This window comes from Mesoplodon bidens (assembly GCF_964165515.1).
Source record: "Mesoplodon bidens genome assembly, contig: HAP1_SCAFFOLD_562, whole genome shotgun sequence".
In the NCBI taxonomy this organism is placed as follows: domain Eukaryota; kingdom Metazoa; phylum Chordata; class Mammalia; order Artiodactyla; family Ziphiidae; genus Mesoplodon; species Mesoplodon bidens.
The window spans coordinates 203,505-230,588 of record NW_027672062.1 but is presented as its reverse complement, the minus strand read 5'-3'; the positions used below and the strand labels follow the sequence as shown (position 1 = coordinate 230,588).

The 27,084-nt window shown below is 50.6% G+C and overlaps 1 protein-coding gene across 1 annotated transcript in view; it reads left to right on the top strand.

Moving 5' to 3' along the window:
• Window positions 1-270: 270 nt before the first annotated feature.
• The window catches only part of LOC308610643 (Golgi-associated RAB2B interactor protein 3-like), a gene marked incomplete at both ends in the record, with an annotated part of 38,582 nt that continues 11,768 nt past the window's right edge, over window positions 271-27,084 (top strand). The window contains one exon of the mRNA XM_081259706.1: window positions 271-879. Coding sequence (XP_081115832.1) covers window positions 271-879 — 609 coding nt within the window. The remainder of the gene's footprint in view (window positions 880-27,084) is intronic.

Sequence of the window (27,084 nt, the reverse complement as noted above, 5' to 3'; positions counted from 1 at the left end):
ACCTATACCCTGGCAGGGTCAGCCTGTTCCCTATGGACATGGTGGTTGGTTTAGGGGGAGGCTGGTGAGCCTGCCCCAAGGGGGTGGGGACTTGGAGGCTCAACAAAGGGGTGTGCGATGTGATGGTGACGGGTCACAAAGGACTTGCGGTATAAATATGGTCGGGCCAAGAGACTCTGGCAGAGTCCTGCAGGGAGGTGACGAGTTGCTTTCGTTCCCTCTCTCTCTCCGAGACTCAATTTGTGGCTGGTGGCTCTGTCTTGAACGAAGAGAGCCATGAGCAGTGAGAGTTTACCTCATTACACGGCCAATAGCTACTGTTCAGTGGGGGTGTTGAGGACCTCCATGGGGGTCCTGCAACGACAACTGTACGAGGGAGGAGAGTATGACATTTTCAAGTACGCTCCCATGTTTGAGAGCGACTTTATCCAGGTCAGCAAGAAAGGAGAACTGATTGACCTAGACAACCGCGTCCGAAGGGTGACTGTGGGTGTCGCATCCACCAGCCCCCTCTTCCCACTACCTGACGTCATGCTGCTGGCCCGAACAACGAAAGTCTGTGAAGAGCATGTCAGACGCGCCGGGATCACCAAGGGGAGAGGTTGCAAGCCCGTGAAGACCCTAGAGCTCACCAGGCTGCTTCCCTTGAAGTTTGTCAAGATCTCCATCCACAACCGTGAGAAACAGCAGCTGTGCCTGAATCTTGCTACCGGCCGGACTTTCTATCTGCAGCTGTGCCCCTCTTCCGATGCACAAAAAGACCTCTTTTCCCATTGGGAAAAGCTTGTCTATATCCTGAGACCACCGGTAGACAGTTACAGCAGTACCCCGATGCTCCAAACTGGAGATGCAGCGACTACAGAGGATGCCAAAATCCTAGTGGGAAGCACCCACAGAGACTCAAGAACACGGGGCAGGGTGCTTTGGGAGAGCAGGGCAAAGCTGGTCCTTCATAGCCTTTGGTGCTCTCTGAGACTCACCTGGGAAATACCTTCTATTGTTGAAAAGGGTCAGGGACAAACGAGCTATCACTATGGGATTCACCACACTGGAGAGGTTCCGAGTGCTTCTCCACCTTGTCCCACAGGGCTGAATTTCAGAGAGACCTTAGGTATCATTATCAGCTGCACTGGTCTCCTCACCAGGGCTGTAATCCCTCCTACAGCATCCTGACTGTCTGGTCTCTTCTTGAACACTTACCCCAGCCCAGGTAGTCTCATCAGTTGTGGAACATCATTCACAGTTAGGAAGTCCTTCCTTCATTGTGTCTCCCCGTGACGCCGACATGCTGATTCAAATCAGCCCAACCCGTGGAGTCACCAAAATGCAGAAGGTGTGCATCCCTTGACCCGGGAACCCCACTTCTAGGAGTCTGTCCTGCAGAGAGAGAAGCACAAGGGTATAAAATTAAAGTGTGTATCATGGAGAACTGTATCAGTGCTTTCCCTGACCCTGGGACTGTTCAAGTAAAATGGAGTGGCCGTTTGAGAGCGGTGCAGTAGATGGGATCTAGCATCCAATGGGAGCTTAGACTGGGTGATCTCAAAGGTTATTCTAAGTATAAGCCCTTGAGTTGCTCAGCTCCAGGATGAGAGAGGAGCAGACAGTTCAGATCTCACTTTCTGTCATCTCTGACTTACCTGATTCTCCTCCCCTTGGCTCAGACCACAGAGCTCCACAGAGAAAGGGATCAGGATGAGGCTGGGCTTCACAAGCTTCGTGACGTGACTGGAGCCACAAAAAGTGCCGAAGGATCAGCAGGAGGAATGACCATGGGCCTGGCGGGAGCCACCATCAAGGATCCAGGAGAAAGCGGATCCGGCGAGGCCACTGCAGGTATCCCCGATGGATCAACTGCAGGCGTGAAAAGCGCCGAAGGATCAGCGGCAGGGTTGTCCATGGGCCTGGCGGGAGCCATTATCCAGGATCCAGGAGAAAGCAGATCCGGCGAGGCCATTGCAGGTACCCACCATGGATCTACTACCGCCGTGAAAAGCGACGAAGGAACAGTGGCAGGAATGGCCATGGGCCTGGCTGGAGCCACCATCAAGGAGCCACCATCAAGGATCCTGGAGAAAGCGGATCCGGCGAGGCCATTGCAGGTGCCACCATAGATCAAGTGCAGCCGTGAAAAGCTCCGAAGAATCAGCGGCAGGGATGACCACGGACCTGGCGGGAGCCACGGTCAAGGATCCAGGAAAAAGCGGATCCGGCGAGGCCACTGCAGGTGCCCCCCTTGGATCAACTGCAGCCGTGAAAAGCGCCGATGGATCAGCGGCAGGGATGACCACGGACCTGGCTGTAGCCACCATCAAGGATCCAAGAGAAAGCGGATTCAGCGAGGCCATTGCAGGTGCCCCCCATGTCTCAACTGCAGCCGTGAAAACCGCCGAAGGATCAGCGGCAGGGATGACCACCGGTCTGGCGGGAGCCACCATCAAGGATCCAGGAGAAAGCGGATCCGGTGAGGCCACTGCAGGTGCCCCCCCATGGATCAACTGCAGCCGTGAAATGCATCGAAGGATCAGCGGCAGGGATGTCCATGGGCCTGGCGGGAGCCATTATCAAGGATCCAGGAGAAAGCGGATCCGGCGAGGCCATTGCAGGTGCCCCCCATGGATCAAATGCAGCCGTGAAAAGCGCCGAAGGATCAGCGGCAGGAATGGCCATGGGCCTGGCTGGAGCCACCATCAAGGATCCAGGAGAAAGCGGATCTGGCGAGGCCATTGCAGGTGCCCCCCATGGATCAACTGCAGCCGTGAAAAGCGCCGAAGGATCAGCGGCAGGGTTGACCATGGGCCTGGCGGGAGCCACCATCAAGGATCCAGGAGAAAGCGGATCTGGCGAGGCCATTGCAGGTGCCCCCCATGGATCAACTGCAGCCGTGAAAAGCGCCGAAGGAGCAGCGGCAGGGTTGACCATGGGCCTGGCGGGAGCCACCATCAAGGATCCAGGAGAAAGCGGATCCGGCGAGGACACTGCAGGTGCTGCCAGCTTATCCTTGCAGGACACGAACCTGGTCTTGGCCGATGATGCCAGCACATCCTCGACGGGGGCAGATGGTCCAGAGAGCAGCATGAGCATGGTGTTGCCAGTTGCAGTCACAACCAGCAAGCCTGCTGCTGGAAGAGCTGAAGGGAAGGTCGCAGACCCCGTGGTCTCCACCTTGCAGACCGAAGGCTACATGTCTGAACGGGATGGAAGCCAGAAGGGCTTCCACCCCAGGGATGAAGCCTGGAGAGAAAAAAAGAAAAGAAGGACACGTCTTCATCGAGGAAAAGTTCCCATCACCGCAGGACACGTGAAGGTCACCACAGGACAGGAGGGGACAAGACCCAGAAATCATCCTCCCACTGGTCCTCATCTGGCCATGGAAACTCCAAAGTTGACAAAGGACGGGAGGACAGCTCGCAAACTGAGGAACAGCCAGTCCGCCACCAGTTCAGGGACTCTAAGTAAGACATCCAGTAAGATCCTCTCCTTCTTTAGGAGCTTCAGAGTCATTCCTGGTTCAGAAACAAGGCTCACACATGACCATTGAGAGGCAGACAAAGCCCCGGTTGGCTTCCATGTTTAGCACACATTTGCTAAAAGGGGAGAAAAAAACAAGGACATGATAAACACAAAATTCACAATACTGGATTTCTGTAGGGTCAAAACAAGGGAGGGATGGTCTGGGAGGAAAAGCTATTATGCAAAGCGGTATGTCCATGGGAATGTATTATCGTTTCCATTTTATTTTAACGTCTCTGACATCAGGATGATTCTTATACTGCTGTCAGCCAAGTGGCAGTCACTGCCTTAGAAATATCTCAACCAATTTGTTTCACTGTTGTTTTCCTTTCAATATATGCACAAGAGATGGATGACAAAGTCTGAAAGATATCTTTCAAGAACTATAACATAAAGAAACTAAGGGACATAAATACTCACTATCCAGGAACACAAGAAAGGTTTAGATATATTGCTAAGGAATAACAGAATAATCCAAAATGCTCTGTACTGATGAACTATGCAAATTATGTATGCATGTGGAAAGCGATTCTAAAAATAAAAAAAATCATAAATGAGATTATGAAATCTCATTTCATACTGAGATTATGCATTTTTAAATGTCCATCATAAAAAAGTCTTTCCAGTTTAAAAAAAAGTTGTAAATAAATTTCATGAGTCCATGAAAATCATTAAATTGTTAACAACACTTGATGACAGTTGGATTAGAGTAACTGTTGATAACAGTTAACAACCGTCGGATTTGAGAAGAATGCCTCTGAGAACCATGTGTGTTTTTTGTTTTGCGGTTTTTTTTTTTTTTTGCGGTATGCGGGCCTCTCGCTGCTGTGGCCTCTCCCATTGCGGAGCACAGGCTCCGGACGCACAGGCTCAGCGGCCATGGCTCACGGGCCCAGCGGCTCCACGGCATGTAGGATCTTCCCGGACAGGGACACGAACCCGTGCCCCCTGCATCGGCAGGCGGACTCCCAACCACTGCGCCACCAGGGAAGCCCCATGTGTCTTTGTATGAACCGGGGAGTCATCTGCTAGCCTTGCAATTCTCTGCTCATTCCCTTCTGTGACAACAGGGTCTACTAGGATGGAAGTTGGGTTTCCAGTAAAACTTAGGGACTTTCTCTGCAGAGCAAATTAAGTGGTAGAGGTGGAGGAGGTGAGAAATAAGATACGGATTCTGGGAGGAGTGGTAGCTTGGGAGGATGAGAGGAAGCCCTTCTCAGTTGCTCTGGTGGGTGGCTGGAAAATCCCATCTTGTGATTTCCGATACACAAAGACCAATAGATTGTGGGGATCAATGTGTCCTGGGAGTTACCTCTTGAAGCAGTGGGTCTTGGTAAGAGGAGAGAAAGAGCCATGTTCTCTAAGACCTGAGAGGGGTTTGGGGGAAGCCTTCCGGAAATGTGAGGAGTTATGGGGTAGAGGAGGGAGATAAAGGGGAACTCTTTCCAAAGCCTTTGACTCAGAGCCCCAGATTTTCACTATGCCAGAGGCTGAATCAGCCTACTTAAAACAGCTTCATCTTAGGATTCTGTACCCTTGGCTTTACCTTTTGTCTTTCTTAGCCTGTATTAGGCATTCTCACTCCCTCACCCCAAAGGACTTCTTTAACGTGAACCTAGTTAGTCCACTATGCAGGGCGTTAGCTGAGCAGACCCACAGTTGACACAATTTACACCTCCAGTGCAGTAGTAAAGTGGAGGTGGGGACTTGCCCACCGCAACGTGCCCTGCCTGGCACTTGCTCTGGATTTCCTTTTCTATCTTGACGGTTCATCAAGAGACACATGCACAGATACCTACGTATTTCAAAGCGACAGGCATCTTCCTCTGGAGGGAGACATCAATTTGGGTATCAAGTCAGTACACCCTATCAGATAAAGGCCAATATTTTGGACAGCAATATTCATCACCGTGGTAGCAATTCTGCAGCTGCAAGTGCAATTAGGCAATGGATGGTTGATTACAAACTAACCAATGTCCCAAACTTCAAGTCTGGCAACACACATACATACTAGAAAGGGTTTTTTTCCCTACAGCAAAATAAGGTCATTCACAGGATTGTTGAAGATGTGCTACGGTGGGAGGCATATTGAAGGCAGTGTCGTGGCTGGCACAGCAAGCGTGATGTGATGCTGGGGAACACAGCAGGGGCCACGCCATGCAAGGCTTTGAGGTCCATTTAAAGGAGTTTGATTTCTGACCTTGGAGTGATGCAAAGCCATGATATGTTTTCAAGAGGGGAGTGGCCTGATCAAATGTGCACTTTGTGGAGGGTACTGTGGTTTCTGTGAAAAGAAGTATTTGGCTGGGGGGGTTGTTAATATGGGACTTTATGTTACTTCCTATTTGGGGCCACAGGATCTATATAATGAGGAGATTGGAGGGTATGCTTTGAAAGACACCGTTCCATTTGAAATATCCACGTGGGGTGCATTTCTTCAACGAAGGACTTGTGGCCCCAGCTGCTGGGGGTGCATCCCACAGAAAGCCTTCAGCTGGCAGTGAGTTTGGAAATTGCCTGGGTTCCTCACCCGAGGTGCACGGCAAGAAATGATTGATGTGGAGTGTGAAGGTCAGGCCGTCGTAGCCCAACACAGACCCTCTCGGAAGGGTCACTCCAGTTCAAGAGCTCAGCTTCGGGCTTCCCTGGTGGCGCAGTGGTTGGGAGTCTGCCTGCCGACACAGGGGACACGGGTTCGTGCCCCGGTCCGGGAGGGCCCCACATGCCGCGGAGCGGCTGGGCCCGTGAGCCATGGCTCCGGAGCCTGTGCTCCGCAACGAGAGAGGCCACAACAGTGAGAGGCCCGCGTACCGCAAAAAAAAAAAAAAAAAAAAAAAAAAAAACAAGCAGGGGTCAAGGAGGGAAGGATTGGGAGTTTGGGATTAGCAGATACAAACTACAGGATGGATAAACAGCAGGGTCCTACTGTAGAGCACAGAGAACTATATTCAGTATCCTGTGATAAACCATAATGGAAAAGAATAGGAAAAAGAATGTATGTATACAAAAAACTGAATCAGAAATTAACCGAAGAAATTAACACAACACAAATTAACACAACATTGTAAATCAACTATACATCAATAAAAAAGAAGAAGGAAAAGAAAATAAATACAATCCAAGTTTGGGTTACCTTTGTGGGGAGGGAGCATGCAGAAGAGGGGCTGGCAGGGTTCTATTTCTTGCTCTGGGTGGCAGCTACAAGGGTGTTCACTTTCTTGTTACTCATTAAGCTATATTTATGCTTTCTGCACTTTCATGAATGTGTGTTATATTTCACAATAAAAAGTTTCTAAAACTGTAAAAAATATAAATATAAATATAAATATAAACAAAAGTTAGCCTCCTTGAAAAGAGAAAATGGGTGAGAAAATTCTCCATATCCTGGAAATGACAGTACCAGTGGGACTCTGACACGTAGCACTCTTTCTAAGTTCCTGCCAGCACTGTGCTATATACGCTGGGGACACAGAGAACAGCAATTCCCATAGGATGCCTGCCCTTAGCAAGTACACAGTCCACTTCCAGGATTTTATCCCCAGGACATCATTCAGCAGAAGCACGAAGATGACCCCTGCAGGGAGATTTGTAACAACAACAAGACTGGAAACCACCCAGATATTTACAAAAGCAGGAGGGTTTTCTCAACCTTTTGAGTAGAAAGACTATCCAGCCTACCCACACCTATACCCTGGCAGGGTCAGCCTGTTCCCTATGGACATGGTGCTTGGTTTAGGGGGAGGCTGGTGAGCCTGCCCCAAGGGGGTGGGGACTTGGAGGCTCAACAAAGGGGTGTGCGATGTGATGGTGACGGGTCACAAAGGACTTGCGGTATAAATATGGTCGGGCCAAGAGACTCTGGCAGAGTCCTGCAGGGAGGTGACGAGTTGCTTTCGTTCCCTCTCTCTCTCCGAGACTCAATTTGTGGCTGGTGGCTCTGTCTTGAACGAAGAGAGCCATGAGCAGTGAGAGTTTACCTCATTACACGGCCAATAGCTACTGTTCAGTGGGGGTGTTGAGGACCTCCATGGGGGTCCTGCAACGACAACTGTACGAGGGAGGAGAGTATGACATTTTCAAGTACGCTCCCATGTTTGAGAGCGACTTTATCCAGGTCAGCAAGAAAGGAGAACTGATTGACCTAGACAACCGCGTCCGAAGGGTGACTGTGGGTGTCGCATCCACCAGCCCCCTCTTCCCACTACCTGACGTCATGCTGCTGGCCCGAACAACGAAAGTCTGTGAAGAGCATGTCAGATGCGCCGGGATCACCAAGGGGAGAGGTTGCAAGCCCGTGAAGACCCTAGAGCTCACCAGGCTGCTTCCCTTGAAGTTTGTCAAGATCTCCATCCACAACCGTGAGAAACAGCAGCTGTGCCTGAATCTTGCTACCGGCCGGACTTTCTATCTGCAGCTGTGCCCCTCTTCCGATGCACAAAAAGACCTCTTTTCCCATTGGGAAAAGCTTGTCTATATCCTGAGACCACCGGTAGACAGTTACAGCAGTACCCTGATGCTCCAAACTGGAGATGCAGCGACTACAGAGGATGCCAAAATCCTAGTGGGAAGCACCCACAGAGACTCAAGAACACGGGGCAGGGTGCTTTGGGAGAGCAGGGCAAAGCTGGTCCTTCATAGCCTTTGGTGCTCTCTGAGACTCACCTGGGAAATACCTTCTATTGTTGAAAAGGGTCAGGGACAAACGAGCTATCACTATGGGATTCACCACACTGGAGAGGTTCCGAGTGCTTCTCCACCTTGTCCCACAGGGCTGAATTTCAGAGAGACCTTAGGTATCATATCAGCTGCACTGGTCTCCTCACCAGGGCTGTAATCCCTCCTACAGCATCCTGACTGTCTGGTCTCTTCTTGAACACTTACCCCAGCCCAGGTAGTCTCATCAGTTGTGGAACATCATTCACAGTTAGGAAGTCCTTCCTTCATTGTGTCTCCCCGTGACGCCGACATGCTGATTCAAATCAGCCCAACCCGTGGAGTCACCAAAATGCAGAAGGTGTGCATCCCTTGACCCGGGAACCCCACTTCTAGGAGTCTGTCCTGCAGAGAGAGAAGCACAAGGGTATAAAATTAAAGTGTGTATCATGGAGAACTGTATCAGTGCTTTCCCTGACCCTGGGACTGTTCAAGTAAAATGGAGTGGCCGTTTGAGAGCGGTGCAGTAGATGGGATCTAGCATCCAATGGGAGCTTAGACTGGGTGATCTCAAAGGTTATTCTAAGTATAAGCCCTTGAGTTGCTCAGCTCCAGGATGAGAGAGGAGCAGACAGTTCAGATCTCACTTTCTGTCATCTCTAACTTACCTGATTCTCCTCCCCTTGGCTCAGACCACAGAGCTCCACAGAGAAAGGGATCAGGATGAGGCTGGGCTTCACAAGCTTCGTGACGTGACTGGAGCCACAAAAAGTGCCGAAGGATCAGCAGGAGGAATGACCATGGGCCTGGCGGGAGCCACCATCAAGGATCCAGGAGAAAGCGGATCCGGCGAGGCCACTGCAGGTATCCCCGATGGATCAACTGCAGGCGTGAAAAGCGCCGAAGGATCAGCGGCAGGGTTGCCCATGGGCCTGGCGGGAGCCATTATCCAGGATCCAGGAGAAAGCAGATCCGGCGAGGCCATTGCAGGTACCCACCATGGATCTACTACCGCCGTGAAAAGCGACGAAGGAACAGTGGCAGGAATGGCCATGGGCCTGGCTGGAGCCACGATCAAGGAGCCACCATCAAGGATCCTGGAGAAAGCGGATCCGGCGAGGTCATTGCAGGTGCCACCACACATCAAGTGCAGCCGTGAAAAGCTCCGAAGAATCAGCGGCAGGGATGACCACGGACCTGGCGGGAGCCACGGTCAAGGATCCAGGAAAAAGCGGATCCGGCGAGGCCACTGCAGGTGCCCCCCTTGGATCAACTGCAGCCGTGAAAAGTGCCGATGGATCAGCGGCAGGGATGACCACGGACCTGGCTGTAGCCACCATCAAGGATCCAAGAGAAAGCGGATTCAGCGAGGCCATTGCAGGTGCCCCCCATGGATCAACTGCAGCCGTGAAAAGCACAGAAGGATCACCGGCAGGGATGACCACGGGCCTGGCGGGAACCACCATCAAAGATTCAGGAGAAAGCGGTTCCGGCGAGGCCATTGCAGGTGCCCAGCCATGGATCAACTGCAGCCGTGAAAAGGGCCGAAGGATCAGCGACAGGGATATCCATCGGCTGGCGGGAGGCACCATCACGGATACAGGAGAAAGCGGTTCCGGCGAGGCCATTGCAGGTGCCCCCCATGTCTCAACTGCAGCCGTGAAAACCGCCGAAGGATCAGCGGCAGGGATGACCACCGGTCTGGCGGGAGCCACCATCAAGGATCCAGGAGAAAGCGGATCCGGTGAGGCCACTGCAGGTGCCCCCCCATGGATCAACTGCAGCCGTGAAATGCATCGAAGGATCAGCGGCAGGGATGTCCATGGGCCTGGCGGGAGCCATTATCAAGGATCCAGGAGAAAGCGGATCCGGCGAGGCCATTGCAGGTGCCCCCCATGGATCAAATGCAGCCGTGAAAAGCGCCGAAGGATCAGCGGCAGGAATGGCCATGGGCCTGGCTGGAGCCACCATCAAGGATCCAGGAGAAAGCGGATCTGGCGAGGCCATTGCAGGTGCCCCACATGGATCAACTGCAGCCGTGAAAAGCGCCGAAGGATCAGCGGCAGGGTTGACCATGGGCCTGGCGGGAGCCACCATCAAGGATCCAGGAGAAAGCGGATCTGGCGAGGCCATTGCAGGTGCCCCCCATGGATCAACTGCAGCCGTGAAAAGCGCCGAAGGAGCAGCGGCAGGGTTGACCATGGGCCTGGCGGGAGCCACCATCAAGGATCCAGGAGAAAGCGGATCCGGCGAGGACACTGCAGGTGCTGCCAGCTTATCCTTGCAGGACACGAACCTGGTCTTGGCCGATGATGCCAGCACATCCTCGACGGGGGCAGATGGTCCAGAGAGCAGCATGAGCATGGTGTTGCCAGTTGCAGTCACAACCAGCAAGCCTGCTGCTGGAAGAGCTGAAGGGAAGGTCGCAGACCCCGTGGTCTCCACCTTGCAGACCGAAGGCTACATGTCTGAACGGGATGGAAGCCAGAAGGGCTTCCACCCCAGGGATGAAGCCTGGAGAGAAAAAAAGAAAAGAAGGACACGTCTTCATCGAGGAAAAGTTCCCATCACCGCAGGACACGTGAAGGTCACCACAGGACAGGAGGGGACAAGACCCAGAAATCATCCTCCCACTGGTCCTCATCTGGCCATGGAAACTCCAAAGTTGACAAAGGACGGGAGGACAGCTCGCAAACTGAGGAACAGCCAGTCCGCCACCAGTTCAGGGACTCTAAGTAAGACATCCAGTAAGATCCTCTCCTTCTTTAGGAGCTTCAGAGTCATTCCTGGTTCAGAAACAAGGCTCACACATGACCATTGAGAGGCAGACAAAGCCCCGGTTGGCTTCCATGTTTAGCACACATTTGCTAAAAGGGGAGAAAAAAACAAGGACATGATAAACACAAAATTCACAATACTGGATTTCTGTAGGGTCAAAACAAGGGAGGGATGGTCTGGGAGGAAAAGCTATTATGCAAAGCGGTATGTCCATGGGAATGTATTATCGTTTCCATTTTATTTTAACGTCTCTGACATCAGGATGATTCTTATACTGCTGTCAGCCAAGTGGCAGTCACTGCCTTAGAAATATCTCAACCAATTTGTTTCACTGTTGTTTTCCTTTCAATATATGCACAAGAGATGGATGACAAAGTCTGAAAGATATCTTTCAAGAACTATAACATAAAGAAACTAAGGGACATAAATACTCACTATCCAGGAACACAAGAAAGGTTTAGATATATTGCTAAGGAATAACAGAATAATCCAAAATGCTCTGTACTGATGAACTATGCAAATTATGTATGCATGTGGAAAGCGATTCTAAAAATAAAAAAAATCATAAATGAGATTATGAAATCTCATTTCATACTGAGATTATGCATTTTTAAATGTCCATCATAAAAAAGTCTTTCCAGTTTAAAAAAAAGTTGTAAATAAATTTCATGAGTCCATGAAAATCATTAAATTGTTAACAACACTTGATAACAGTTGGATTAGAGTAACTGTTGATAACAGTTAACAACCGTCGGATTTGAGAAGAATGCCTCTGAGAACCATGTGTGTTTTTTGTTTTGCGGTTTGTTTTTTTTTTGCGGTATGCGGGCCTCTCGCTGCTGTGGCCTCTCCCATTGCGGAGCACAGGCTCCGGACGCACAGGCTCAGCGGCATGTAGGATCTTCCCGGACAGGGACACGAACCCGTGCCCCCTGCATCGGCAGGCGGACTCCCAACCACTGCGCCACCAGGGAAGCCCCATGTGTCTTTGTATGAACCGGGGAGTCATCTGCTAGCCTTGCAATTCTCTGCTCATTCCCTTCTGTGACAACAGGGTCTACTAGGATGGAAGTTGGGTTTCCAGTAAAACTTAGGGACTTTCTCTGCAGAGCAAATTAAGTGGTAGAGGTGGAGGAGGTGAGAAATAAGATACGGATTCTGGGAGGAGTGGTAGCTTGGGAGGATGAGAGGAAGCCCTTCTCAGTTGCTCTGGTGGGTTCCTGGAAAATCCCATCTTGTGATTTCCGATACACAAAGACCAATAGATTGTGGGGATCAATGTGTCCTGGGAGTTACCTCTTGAAGCAGTGGGTCTTGGTAAGAGGAGAGAAAGAGCCATGTTCTCTAAGACCTGAGAGGGGTTTGGGGGAAGCCTTCCGGAAATGTGAGGAGTTACGGGGTAGAGGAGGGAGATAAAGGGGAACTTTTTCCAAAGCCTTTGACTCAGAGCCCCAGATTTTCACTATGCCAGAGGCTGAATCAGCCTACTTAAAACAGCTTCATCTTAGGATTCTGTACCCTTGGCTTTACCTTTTGTCTTTCTTAGCCTGTATTAGGCATTCTCACTCCCTCACCCCAAAGGACTTCTTTAACGTGAACCTAGTTAGTCCACTATGCAGGGCGTTAGCTGAGCAGACCCACAGTTGACACAATTTACACCTCCAGTGCAGTAGTAAAGTGGAGGTGGGGACTTGCCCACCGCAACGTGCCCTGCCTGGCACTTGCTCTGGATTTCCTTTTCTATCTTGACGGTTCATCAAGAGACACATGCACAGATACCTACGTATTTCAAAGCGACAGGCATCTTCCTCTGGAGGGAGACATCAATTTGGGTATCAAGTCAGTACACCCTATCAGATAAAGGCCAATATTTTGGACAGCAATATTCATCACCGTGGTAGCAATTCTGCAGCTGCAAGTGCAATTAGGCAATGGATGGTTGATTACAAACTAACCAATGTCCCAAACTTCAAGTCTGGCAACACACATACATACTAGAAAGGGTTTTTTTCCCTACAGCAAAATAAGGTCATTCACAGGATTGTTGAAGATGTGCTACGGTGGGAGGCATATTGAAGGCAGTGTCGTGGCTGGCACAGCAAGCGTGATGTGATGCTGGGGAACACAGCAGGGGCCACGCCATGCATGGCTTTGAGGTCCATTTAAAGGAGTTTGATTTCTGACCTTGGAGTGATGCAAAGCCATGATATGTTTTCAAGAGGGGAGTGGCCTGATCAAATGTGCACTTTGTGGAGGGTACTGTGGTTTCTGTGAAAAGAAGTATTTGGCTGGGGGGGTTGTTAATATGGGACTTTATGTTACTTCCTATTTGGGGCCACAGGATCTATATAATGAGGAGATTGGAGGGTATGCTTTGAAAGACACCGTTCCATTTGAAATATCCACGTGGGGTGCATTTCTTCAACGAAGGACTTGTGGCCCCAGCTGCTGGGGGTGCATCCCACAGAAAGCCTTCAGCTGGCAGTGAGTTTGGAAATTGCCTGGGTTCCTCACCCGAGGTGCACGGCAAGAAATGATTGATGTGGAGTGTGAAGGTCAGGCCGTCGTAGCCCAACACAGACCCTCTCGGAAGGGTCACTCCAGTTCAAGAGCTCAGCTTCGGGCTTCCCTGGTGGCGCAGTGGTTGGGAGTCCGCCTGCCGACACAGGGGACACGGGTTCGTGCCCCGGTCCGGGAGGGCCCCACATGCCGCGGAGCGGCTGGGCCCGTGAGCCATGGCTCCGGAGCCTGTGCTCCGCAACGAGAGAGGCCACAACAGTGAGAGGCCCGCGTACCGCAAAAAAAAAAAAAAAAAAAAAAAAACAAGCAGGGGTCAAGGAGGGAAGGATTGGGAGTTTGGGATTAGCAGATACAAACTACAGGATGGATAAACAGCAGGGTCCTACTGTAGAGCACAGAGAACTATATTCAGTATCCTGTGATAAACCATAATGGAAAAGAATAGGAAAAAGAATGTATGTATACAAAAAACTGAATCAGAAATTAACCGAAGAAATTAACACAACACAAATTAACACAACATTGTAAATCAACTATACATCAATAAAAAAGAAGAAGGAAAAGAAAATAAATACAATCCAAGTTTGGGTTACCTTTGTGGGGAGGGAGCATGCAGAAGAGGGGCTGGCAGGGTTCTATTTCTTGCTCTGGGTGGCAGCTACAAGGGTGTTCACTTTCTTGTTACTCATTAAGCTATATTTATGCTTTCTGCACTTTCATGAATGTGTGTTATATTTCACAATAAAAAGTTTCTAAAACTGTAAAAAATATAAATATAAATATAAACAAAAGTTAGCCTCCTTGAAAAGAGAAAATGGGTGAGAAAATTCTCCATATCCTGGAAATGACAGTACCAGTGGGACTCTGACAGGTAGCAGCACTCTTTCTAAGTTCCTGCCAGCACTGGGCTGTATACGCTGGGGGCACAGAGAACAGCAATCCCCATAGGATGCCTGCCCTTAGCAAGTACACGGTCCACTTCCAGGATTTTATCCCCAGGACATCATTCAGCAGAAGCGCCAAGATGATGGAGATCTGTAACAACAACAAGACTGGAAGCCACCCAGATATTTACAAGAGCAGGAGGGTTTTCTCAACCTTTTGAGTAGAAAGACTATCCAGCCTACCCACACCTATACCCTGGCAGGGTCAGCCTCTTCCCTATGGACGTGGTGGTTGGTTTAGGGGGAGGCTGGTGAGCCTGCCCCAAGGGGGTGGGGGCTTGGACGCTCAACAAAGGGGTGTGTGATGCGATGGTGACGGGTCACAAAGGGCTTGCGGTATAAATAGGGTCGGGTCAAGAGACTCTGGCAGAGTCCTGCAGGGAGGTGACGAGGTGCTTTCGTTCCCTCTCTCTCTCTCCCTCCGAGACTCAGTTTGTGGCTGGTGGCTCTGTCTTGAACGAAGAGAGCCATGAGCAGTGAGAGTTTACCTCATTACACGGCCAACAGCTACTGTTCAGTGGGGGTGTCGAGGACCTCCATGGGGGTCCTGCAACGACAACTGTACGAGGGAGGAGAGTATGACATTTTCAAGCACGCTCCCATGTTGGAGAGCGACTTTATCCAGGTCAGCAAGGAAGGAGAACTGATTGACCTAGACAACCGCGTCCGAACGGTGACTGTGGGCGTCGCATCCACCAGCCCCCTCTTCCCGCTACCTGACGTCATGCTGCTGGCCCGACCAAGGAGAGTCTGTGCCGGGGTCACCAAGGGGAGAGGTTGCAAGCCCGTGAAGACCCTAGAGCTCACCAGGCTGCTCCCCTTGAAGTTTGTCAAGATCTCCATCCACAACCGGGAGAAACAGCAGCTGTGCCTGAATCTTGCTACCGGCCGGACTTTCTACCTGCAGCTGTGCCCCTCTTCCGACGCACAAGAAGACCTCTTTTCCTATTGGGAAAAGCTTGTCTATATCCTGAGACCACCGGTAGACAGTTACAGCAGTACCCCGATGCTCCAAACTGGAGATGCAGCGACTACAGAGGATGCCAACATCCTAGTGGTAAGCACCGACAGGGACTCAAGAACACGGGGCAGGGTGCTTTGGGAGAGCAGGGCAAAGCTGGTCCTTCATAGCCTTTGGTGCTCTCTGAGACTCGCCTGGGAAATACCTTCTACCGTTGAAAAGGGTCAGGGACAAACGAGCTATCACTACGGGAGTCCCCACACGGGAGAGGTTCCGAGTGCTTCTCCACCTTGTCCCACGAGGCCGAATTTCAGAGAGACCTTAGGTATCATCTCGGCTGCACTGGTCTCATCACCAGGGCTGTAATCCCTCCTACAGCATCCTGACTGTCTGCTCTCTTCCTGAACACTTACCCCAGCCCAGGTAGTCTCAGCAGGTGGGGAACATCATTCACAGCTAGGAAGTCCTTCCTTCATTGTGTCTCCCCGGGACTCCGACATGCTGACTCAAATCAGCCCAACCCGTGGAGTCACCAAAATGTAGAAGGTGTGCATCCCTTGACCCAGGAACCCCACTTCTAGGAATCTGTCCTGCAGGGAGAGAAGCACAAGGGTATAAAGTTAAAGTGCATAGCATCATGGAGAATTGTATCAGTGCTCTCCCTGGCCCTGGGACTGTTCAAGTACAGTGGAGTGGCCGTTTGACAGGGGTGCAGTAGATGGGGTCTTGCATCCAATGGGAGCTTAGACTGGGTGATTTCAAAGGTTATTCTAAGTATAAGGCCTTGAGTTGCTCAGCTCCAGGATGAGAGAGGAGCGGACAGTTCTGAGCTCACTTTCTGTCATCTCTATCTTACCTGTCTCTCCTCCCCTTGGCTCAGACCACAGAGCTCCACAGAGAAAGGGATCAGGATGAGGTTGGGCTTCGCAAGCTTCGTGACGTGACTGGAGCCACGTCTTGTGCTTATGTGGGGGGAGAGGGAATCCATCATGCCCCCCGTGGGTCACCTGCAGCCCTGAAAGGCGCCGAAGGATCGGCGGCAGGGATGACCGTGGGCCTGGCGGGAGCCACCATCGAGGATCCAGGAGAAAGCGGATCCGGCCAGGCCACTGCAGGTGCTGCCAGCCTATCCCTGCAGGACACGAGCCTGGTCTCGGCGGATGTTGCCAGCACATCCTCGACGGGGGCAGATGGTCCAGAGAGCAGCATGAGCATGGTGTTGCCAGGTGCAGTCACAACCAGCAAGCCTGCTGCTGGAAGAGCTGAAGGGAAGGTCGCAGCCCCCGTGGTCTCCACCTTGCAGAGCGAAGGCTACACGTCTGAAGGGGATGGAAGCCAGAAGGTCTCCCACCCCAGGGATGAAGCCTGGAAGGAAAAAAAGGAAAGAAGGACACGTCTTCATCGAGGAAAAGTTCCCATCACCGCAGGACAGGTGAAGGTCACCACAGGACACGAGGGGACAAGACCCAGAAAGCATCCTCCCACTGGTCCTCATGCGGCCATGAAAACCCCAAAGTTGACCAAGGAGGGGAGGACAGCTCGCAGACGGAGGAAGAGCCAGCCCGCCACCAGTTCGGGGACTCTAAGTAAGGCATCCAGTGAGATCCTCTCCTTCTTTAGGCGCTTCAGTCACTCCTGATTCAGCACCAAGGCTCACACATGACCACTGGGAGGTAGACAAAGCCCCGGTTGGCTTGGGTCCTTCCCTAGAGAGGCAGTTCCTACTTTCTTTAATAAAGGAAACCGTACAACTCCAAAAGAAATGCTATCTTGTGTTTTCTATGTCCCCTCGCCTGGTAGGGACTTGACAGTGACTTCTGTGATGCGAATTGTGCTTTGGCCTGAGACCCCAGAATCAAAATTTTGTTGTACAAGATAGGTATTAAGTATCATTCAGCCATTCACTAGGGCTGGAAATAGATGCACTATACAGAAATGTTCATTGCGAGGTTGCGAATCTTTGGAAATAAGATTTACTATGTAAATATAGTTTGGGGAGAAGATAAGCTGGGGGAGGTGACTGCGTGATGTGTAAACTTGCGTTGCTGAATTAATTACTGAATTCATCAAGTATTTACGGGGTGTCTGTGCCGTGCTGTGCCTAGCACGAGGCTATGTTATGGAAAAACCATCCTTTTCTCAGCAAAGCCCTTTGGTTTGGTTATGGGCACTCTGTAGAAGGCAAGGAAATAAGCACAGAAAAAGGTTTTGGTCGCTTGCTCGCAGGTCACACGTGCATAGCCACTGCCCGAAAGAGAAGCCTGTTTTCCCAGCAAGGCTTCTCCAGGGCACGTAGGGTGGAGGGAGGACAAGTCTGCAGCCGGGGCTGAGCTTTAGGCCATAGCTGGGGTCAGAGGTTCACCTTATGAAAACAGAAACTCTCTCTGGCTTGTAAGGAAATGAAACCATTGGGAGTTATTTTACTTTGTGTAGGGTAAAACAGAACACGGGGGGGATCAGGGTTGTCATTGGCTCAACAAAGGGACACAATCTTTATGGTAGAAGCAGCACCAACGAGGAGTCAGGAAATCTGAGTTCCTATCCTGTCTGGGCCACTGACTCTCCTGGGTCACTCTGCCTCTCTGTAATGGTACCTCTGTGGGCAGCCACGGGGTCCCCAACTGTAAAACCAATGGATTGGACCGCTGCAGTGATTCTTACCCTTGGTTGTATGTTGGGAGTTCCCTGGGGAGCTTCAAAACAAACAAACAAACAAACAAACAAACATTGATAGCCTGACCCCAATCCCAGAGATTCTGATGACATTTAGGTGGGGTAAGCCCTCCAGCACCGGGAGTTTTAAAAATCTCACCCAATAATTCTACTGTGCAGCAGCCAAGTTGGAAAACCACTGGGCTAGGAGGTCTGGGGGGCCTCTTTCAGCCCCAGTATGCCATAACTTTACAGTGGAAGACAGTAGTTCTCCAACATTCACATGCATAAGGATCACCTGGGAAGCCTATTTAAAAAATAACATTTCTCACCACATGATAGCCCTTATACGTGGACTCTAAAGTACGACGCAAATGAACATATCTGCAAAACAGAAACAGACTCCCAGACATAGGGAAGAGACTTGGGGTTTTCAGTGGGGTTGGGGGCGGGGAAGGATTGGGAGTTTGGGATTAGCAGATACAAACTACAGGGTGGATAAACAGCAGGGTCCTACTGTAGAGCACAGAGAACTATAGTCAGTATCCTGTGATAAACCATAATGGAAAAGAATAGGAAAAAGACTATACATGAAATATACAAAGAATACACATGAAACTGAATCAGAAATTAACACAACAGAAACGAATACAACCTTGTAAATCAACTACACTGTCAATAAAAAAGAAGGGGGAAAAGAAAAAAAATAGAAGCCAAGGTTGGGTTCCCTTTGTGGGGAGGGAGCATGCAGAAGAGGGGCTGGCAGGGTTCTATTTCTTGCTCTGGGTGGCAGCTACAAGGGTGCTCACTTTCTTGTTACTCATTAAGCTATATATTTATGGTTTGTGCACTTTCATGAGTGTGTGTTGTATTTCACAATAAAAACAGTTTCTAAAACTGTAAAAAAAAAAAACCACAAATATAAAAAGTTAGCCTCCTTGAAAAGAGAAAATGGGTGAGAAAATTCTCCATATCCTGGAAATGACAGTACCAGTGGGACTCTGACAGGTAGCAGCACTCTTTCTAAGTTCCTGCCAGCACTGGGCTGTATACGCTGGGGGCACAGAGAACAGCAATCCCCATAGGATGCCTGCCCTTAGCAAGTACACGGTCCACTTCCAGGATTTTATCCCCAGGACATCATTCAGCAGAAGCGCCAAGATGATGGAGATCTGTAACAACAACAAGACTGGAAGCCACCCAGATATTTACAAGAGCAGGAGGGTTTTCTCAACCTTTTGAGTAGAAAGACTATCCAGCCTACCCACACCTATACCCTGGCAGGGTCAGCCTGTTCCCTATGGACATGGTGGTTGGTTTAGGGGGAGGCTGGTGAGCCTGCCCCAAGGGGGTGGGGACTTGGAGGCTCAACAAAGGGGTGTGCGATGTGATGGTGACGGGTCACAAAGGACTTGCGGTATAAATATGGTCGGGCCAAGAGACTCTGGCAGAGTCCTGCAGGGAGGTGACGAGTTGCTTTCGTTCCCTCTCTCTCTCCGAGACTCAATTTGTGGCTGGTGGCTCTGTCTTGAACGAAGAGAGCCATGAGCAGTGAGAGTTTACCTCATTACACGGCCAATAGCTACTGTTCAGTGGGGGTGTTGAGGACCTCCATGGGGGTCCTGCAACGACAACTGTACGAGGGAGGAGAGTATGACATTTTCAAGTACGCTCCCATGTTTGAGAGCGACTTTATCCAGGTCAGCAAGAAAGGAGAACTGATTGACCTAGACAACCGCGTCCGAAGGGTGACTGTGGGTGTCGCATCCACCAGCCCCCTCTTCCCACTACCTGACGTCATGCTGCTGGCCCGAACAACGAAAGTCTGTGAAGAGCATGTCAGACGCGCCGGGATCACCAAGGGGAGAGGTTGCAAGCCCGTGAAGACCCTAGAGCTCACCAGGCTGCTTCCCTTGAAGTTTGTCAAGATCTCCATCCACAACCGTGAGAAACAGCAGCTGTGCCTGAATCTTGCTACCGGCCGGACTTTCTATCTGCAGCTGTGCCCCTCTTCCGATGCACAAAAAGACCTCTTTTCCCATTGGGAAAAGCTTGTCTATATCCTGAGACCACCGGTAGACAGTTACAGCAGTACCCCGATGCTCCAAACTGGAGATGCAGCGACTACAGAGGATGCCAAAATCCTAGTGGGAAGCACCCACAGAGACTCAAGAACACGGGGCAGGGTGCTTTGGGAGAGCAGGGCAAAGCTGGTCCTTCATAGCCTTTGGTGCTCTCTGAGACTCACCTGGGAAATACCTTCTATTGTTGAAAAGGGTCAGGGACAAACGAGCTATCACTATGGGATTCACCACACTGGAGAGGTTCCGAGTGCTTCTCCACCTTGTCCCACAGGGCTGAATTTCAGAGAGACCTTAGGTATCATTATCAGCTGCACTGGTCTCCTCACCAGGGCTGTAATCCCTCCTACAGCATCCTGACTGTCTGGTCTCTTCTTGAACACTTACCCCAGCCCAGGTAGTCTCATCAGTTGTGGAACATCATTCACAGTTAGGAAGTCCTTCCTTCATTGTGTCTCCCCGTGACGCCGACATGCTGATTCAAATCAGCCCAACCCGTGGAGTCACCAAAATGCAGAAGGTGTGCATCCCTTGACCCGGGAACCCCACTTCTAGGAGTCTGTCCTGCAGAGAGAGAAGCACAAGGGTATAAAATTAAAGTGTGTATCATGGAGAACTGTATCAGTGCTTTCCCTGACCCTGGGACTGTTCAAGTAAAATGGAGTGGCCGTTTGAGAGCGGTGCAGTAGATGGGATCTAGCATCCAATGGGAGCTTAGACTGGGTGATCTCAAAGGTTATTCTAAGTATAAGCCCTTGAGTTGCTCAGCTCCAGGATGAGAGAGGAGCAGACAGTTCAGATCTCACTTTCTGTCATCTCTGACTTACCTGATTCTCCTCCCCTTGGCTCAGACCACAGAGCTCCACAGAGAAAGGGATCAGGATGAGGCTGGGCTTCACAAGCTTCGTGACGTGACTGGAGCCACAAAAAGTGCCGAAGGATCAGCAGGAGGAATGACCATGGGCCTGGCGGGAGCCACCATCAAGGATCCAGGAGAAAGCGGATCCGGCGAGGCCACTGCAGGTATCCCCGATGGATCAACTGCAGGCGTGAAAAGCGCCGAAGGATCAGCGGCAGGGTTGTCCATGGGCCTGGCGGGAGCCATTATCCAGGATCCAGGAGAAAGCAGATCCGGCGAGGCCATTGCAGGTACCCACCATGGATCTACTACCGCCGTGAAAAGCGACGAAGGAACAGTGGCAGGAATGGCCATGGGCCTGGCTGGAGCCACCATCAAGGAGCCACCATCAAGGATCCTGGAGAAAGCGGATCCGGCGAGGCCATTGCAGGTGCCACCATAGATCAAGTGCAGCCGTGAAAAGCTCCGAAGAATCAGCGGCAGGGATGACCACGGACCTGGCGGGAGCCACGGTCAAGGATCCAGGAAAAAGCGGATCCGGCGAGGCCACTGCAGGTGCCCCCCTTGGATCAACTGCAGCCGTGAAAAGCGCCGATGGATCAGCGGCAGGGATGACCACGGACCTGGCTGTAGCCACCATCAAGGATCCAAGAGAAAGCGGATTCAGCGAGGCCATTGCAGGTGCCCCCCATGTCTCAACTGCAGCCGTGAAAACCGCCGAAGGATCAGCGGCAGGGATGACCACCGGTCTGGCGGGAGCCACCATCAAGGATCCAGGAGAAAGCGGATCCGGTGAGGCCACTGCAGGTGCCCCCCCATGGATCAACTGCAGCCGTGAAATGCATCGAAGGATCAGCGGCAGGGATGTCCATGGGCCTGGCGGGAGCCATTATCAAGGATCCAGGAGAAAGCGGATCCGGCGAGGCCATTGCAGGTGCCCCCCATGGATCAAATGCAGCCGTGAAAAGCGCCGAAGGATCAGCGGCAGGAATGGCCATGGGCCTGGCTGGAGCCACCATCAAGGATCCAGGAGAAAGCGGATCTGGCGAGGCCATTGCAGGTGCCCCCCATGGATCAACTGCAGCCGTGAAAAGCGCCGAAGGATCAGCGGCAGGGTTGACCATGGGCCTGGCGGGAGCCACCATCAAGGATCCAGGAGAAAGCGGATCTGGCGAGGCCATTGCAGGTGCCCCCCATGGATCAACTGCAGCCGTGAAAAGCGCCGAAGGAGCAGCGGCAGGGTTGACCATGGGCCTGGCGGGAGCCACCATCAAGGATCCAGGAGAAAGCGGATCCGGCGAGGACACTGCAGGTGCTGCCAGCTTATCCTTGCAGGACACGAACCTGGTCTTGGCCGATGATGCCAGCACATCCTCGACGGGGGCAGATGGTCCAGAGAGCAGCATGAGCATGGTGTTGCCAGTTGCAGTCACAACCAGCAAGCCTGCTGCTGGAAGAGCTGAAGGGAAGGTCGCAGACCCCGTGGTCTCCACCTTGCAGACCGAAGGCTACATGTCTGAACGGGATGGAAGCCAGAAGGGCTTCCACCCCAGGGATGAAGCCTGGAGAGAAAAAAAGAAAAGAAGGACACGTCTTCATCGAGGAAAAGTTCCCATCACCGCAGGACACGTGAAGGTCACCACAGGACAGGAGGGGACAAGACCCAGAAATCATCCTCCCACTGGTCCTCATCTGGCCATGGAAACTCCAAAGTTGACAAAGGACGGGAGGACAGCTCGCAAACTGAGGAACAGCCAGTCCGCCACCAGTTCAGGGACTCTAAGTAAGACATCCAGTAAGATCCTCTCCTTCTTTAGGAGCTTCAGAGTCATTCCTGGTTCAGAAACAAGGCTCACACATGACCATTGAGAGGCAGACAAAGCCCCGGTTGGCTTCCATGTTTAGCACACATTTGCTAAAAGGGGAGAAAAAAACAAGGACATGATAAACACAAAATTCACAATACTGGATTTCTGTAGGGTCAAAACAAGGGAGGGATGGTCTGGGAGGAAAAGCTATTATGCAAAGCGGTATGTCCATGGGAATGTATTATCGTTTCCATTTTATTTTAACGTCTCTGACATCAGGATGATTCTTATACTGCTGTCAGCCAAGTGGCAGTCACTGCCTTAGAAATATCTCAACCAATTTGTTTCACTGTTGTTTTCCTTTCAATATATGCACAAGAGATGGATGACAAAGTCTGAAAGATATCTTTCAAGAACTATAACATAAAGAAACTAAGGGACATAAATACTCACTATCCAGGAACACAAGAAAGGTTTAGATATATTGCTAAGGAATAACAGAATAATCCAAAATGCTCTGTACTGATGAACTATGCAAATTATGTATGCATGTGGAAAGCGATTCTAAAAATAAAAAAAATCATAAATGAGATTATGAAATCTCATTTCATACTGAGATTATGCATTTTTAAATGTCCATCATAAAAAAGTCTTTCCAGTTTAAAAAAAAGTTGTAAATAAATTTCATGAGTCCATGAAAATCATTAAATTGTTAACAACACTTGATGACAGTTGGATTAGAGTAACTGTTGATAACAGTTAACAACCGTCGGATTTGAGAAGAATGCCTCTGAGAACCATGTGTGTTTTTTGTTTTGCGGTTTTTTTTTTTTTTGCGGTATGCGGGCCTCTCGCTGCTGTGGCCTCTCCCATTGCGGAGCACAGGCTCCGGACGCACAGGCTCAGCGGCCATGGCTCACGGGCCCAGCGGCTCCACGGCATGTAGGATCTTCCCGGACAGGGACACGAACCCGTGCCCCCTGCATCGGCAGGCGGACTCCCAACCACTGCGCCACCAGGGAAGCCCCATGTGTCTTTGTATGAACCGGGGAGTCATCTGCTAGCCTTGCAATTCTCTGCTCATTCCCTTCTGTGACAACAGGGTCTGCTAGGATGGAAGTTGGGTTTCCAGTAAAACTTAGGGACTTTCTCTGCAGAGCAAATTAAGTGGTAGAGGTGGAGGAGGTGAGAAATAAGATACGGATTCTGGGAGGAGTGGTAGCTTGGGAGGATGAGAGGAAGCCCTTCTCAGTTGCTCTGGTGGGTGGCTGGAAAATCCCATCTTGTGATTTCCGATACACAAAGACCAATAGATTGTGGGGATCAATGTGTCCTGGGAGTTACCTCTTGAAGCAGTGGGTCTTGGTAAGAGGAGAGAAAGAGCCATGTTCTCTAAGACCTGAGAGGGGTTTGGGGGAAGCCTTCCGGAAATGTGAGGAGTTACGGGGTAGAGGAGGGAGATAAAGGGGAACTTTTTCCAAAGCCTTTGACTCAGAGCCCCAGATTTTCACTATGCCAGAGGCTGAATCAGCCTACTTAAAACAGCTTCATCTTAGGATTCTGTACCCTTGGCTTTACCTTTTGTCTTTCTTAGCCTGTATTAGGCAATCTCACTCCCTCACCCCAAAGGACTTCTTTAACGTGAACCTAGTTAGTCCACTATGCAGGGCGTTAGCTGAGCAGACCCACAGTTGACACAATTTACACCTCCAGTGCAGTAGTAAAGTGGAGGTGGGGACTTGCCCACCGCAACGTGCCCTGCCTGGCACTTGCTCTGGATTTCCTTTTCTATCTTGACGGTTCATCAAGAGACACATGCACAGATACCTACGTATTTCAAAGCGACAGGCATCTTCCTCTGGAGGGAGACATCAATTTGGGTATCAAGTCAGTACACCCTATCAGATAAAGGCCAATATTTTGGACAGCAATATTCATCACCGTGGTAGCAATTCTGCAGCTGCAAGTGCAATTAGGCAATGGATGGTTGATTACAAACTAACCAATGTCCCAAACTTCAAGTCTGGCAACACACATACATACTAGAAAGGGTTTTTTTCCCTACAGCAAAATAAGGTCATTCACAGGATTGTTGAAGATGTGCTACGGTGGGAGGCATATTGAAGGCAGTGTCGTGGCTGGCACAGCAAGCGTGATGTGATGCTGGGGAACACAGCAGGGGCCACGCCATGCATGGCTTTGAGGTCCATTTAAAGGAGTTTGATTTCTGACCTTGGAGTGATGCAAAGCCATGATATGTTTTCAAGAGGGGAGTGGCCTGATCAAATGTGCACTTTGTGGAGGGTACTGTGGTTTCTGTGAAAAGAAGTATTTGGCTGGGGGGGTTGTTAATATGGGACTTTATGTTACTTCCTATTTGGGGCCACAGGATCTATATAATGAGGAGATTGGAGGGTATGCTTTGAAAGACACCGTTCCATTTGAAATATCCACGTGGGGTGCATTTCTTCAACGAAGGACTTGTGGCCCCAGCTGCTGGGGGTGCATCCCACAGAAAGCCTTCAGCTGGCAGTGAGTTTGGAAATTGCCTGGGTTCCTCACCCGAGGTGCACGGCAAGAAATGATTGATGTGGAGTGTGAAGGTCAGGCCGTCGTAGCCCAACACAGACCCTCTCGGAAGGGTCACTCCAGTTCAAGAGCTCAGCTTCGGGCTTCCCTGGTGGCGCAGTGGTTGGGAGTCCGCCTGCCGACACAGGGGACACGGGTTCGTGCCCCGGTCCGGGAGGGCCCCACATGCCGCGGAGCGGCTGGGCCCGTGAGCCATGGCTCCGGAGCCTGTGCTCCGCAACGAGAGAGGCCACAACAGTGAGAGGCCCGCGTACCGCAAAAAAAAAAAAAAAAAAAAAAAAACAAGCAGGGGTCAAGGAGGGAAGGATTGGGAGTTTGGGATTAGCAGATACAAACTACAGGATGGATAAACAGCAGGGTCCTACTGTAGAGCACAGAGAACTATATTCAGTATCCTGTGATAAACCATAATGGAAAAGAATAGGAAAAAGAATGTATGTATACAAAAAACTGAATCAGAAATTAACCGAAGAAATTAACACAACACAAATTAACACAACATTGTAAATCAACTATACATCAATAAAAAAGAAGAAGGAAAAGAAAATAAATACAATCCAAGTTTGGGTTACCTTTGTGGGGAGGGAGCATGCAGAAGAGGGGCTGGCAGGGTTCTATTTCTTGCTCTGGGTGGCAGCTACAAGGGTGTTCACTTTCTTCTCATTAAGCTATATTTATGCTTTCTGCACTTTCATGAATGTGTGTTATATTTCACAATAAAAAGTTTCTAAAACTGTAAAAAATATAAATATAAATATAAATATAAACAAAAGTTAGCCTCCTTGAAAAGAGAAAATGGGTGAGAAAATTCTCCATATCCTGGAAATGACAGTACCAGTGGGACTCTGACACGTAGCACTCTTTCTAAGTTCCTGCCAGCACTGTGCTATATACGCTGGGGACACAGAGAACAGCAATTCCCATAGGATGCCTGCCCTTAGCAAGTACACAGTCCACTTCCAGGATTTTATCCCCAGGACATCATTCAGCAGAAGCACGAAGATGACCCCTGCAGGGAGATTTGTAACAACAACAAGACTGGAAACCACCCAGATATTTACAAAAGCAGGAGGGTTTTCTCAACCTTTTGAGTAGAAAGACTATCCAGCCTACCCACACCTATACCCTGGCAGGGTCAGCCTGTTCCCTATGGACATGGTGGTTGGTTTAGGGGGAGGCTGGTGAGCCTGCCCCAAGGGGGTGGGGACTTGGAGGCTCAACAAAGGGGTGTGCGATGTGATGGTGACGGGTCACAAAGGACTTGCGGTATAAATATGGTCGGGCCAAGAGACTCTGGCAGAGTCCTGCAGGGAGGTGACGAGTTGCTTTCGTTCCCTCTCTCTCTCCGAGACTCAATTTGTGGCTGGTGGCTCTGTCTTGAACGAAGAGAGCCATGAGCAGTGAGAGTTTACCTCATTACACGGCCAATAGCTACTGTTCAGTGGGGGTGTTGAGGACCTCCATGGGGGTCCTGCAACGACAACTGTACGAGGGAGGAGAGTATGACATTTTCAAGTACGCTCCCATGTTTGAGAGCGACTTTATCCAGGTCAGCAAGAAAGGAGAACTGATTGACCTAGACAACCGCGTCCGAAGGGTGACTGTGGGTGTCGCATCCACCAGCCCCCTCTTCCCACTACCTGACGTCATGCTGCTGGCCCGAACAACGAAAGTCTGTGAAGAGCATGTCAGATGCGCCGGGATCACCAAGGGGAGAGGTTGCAAG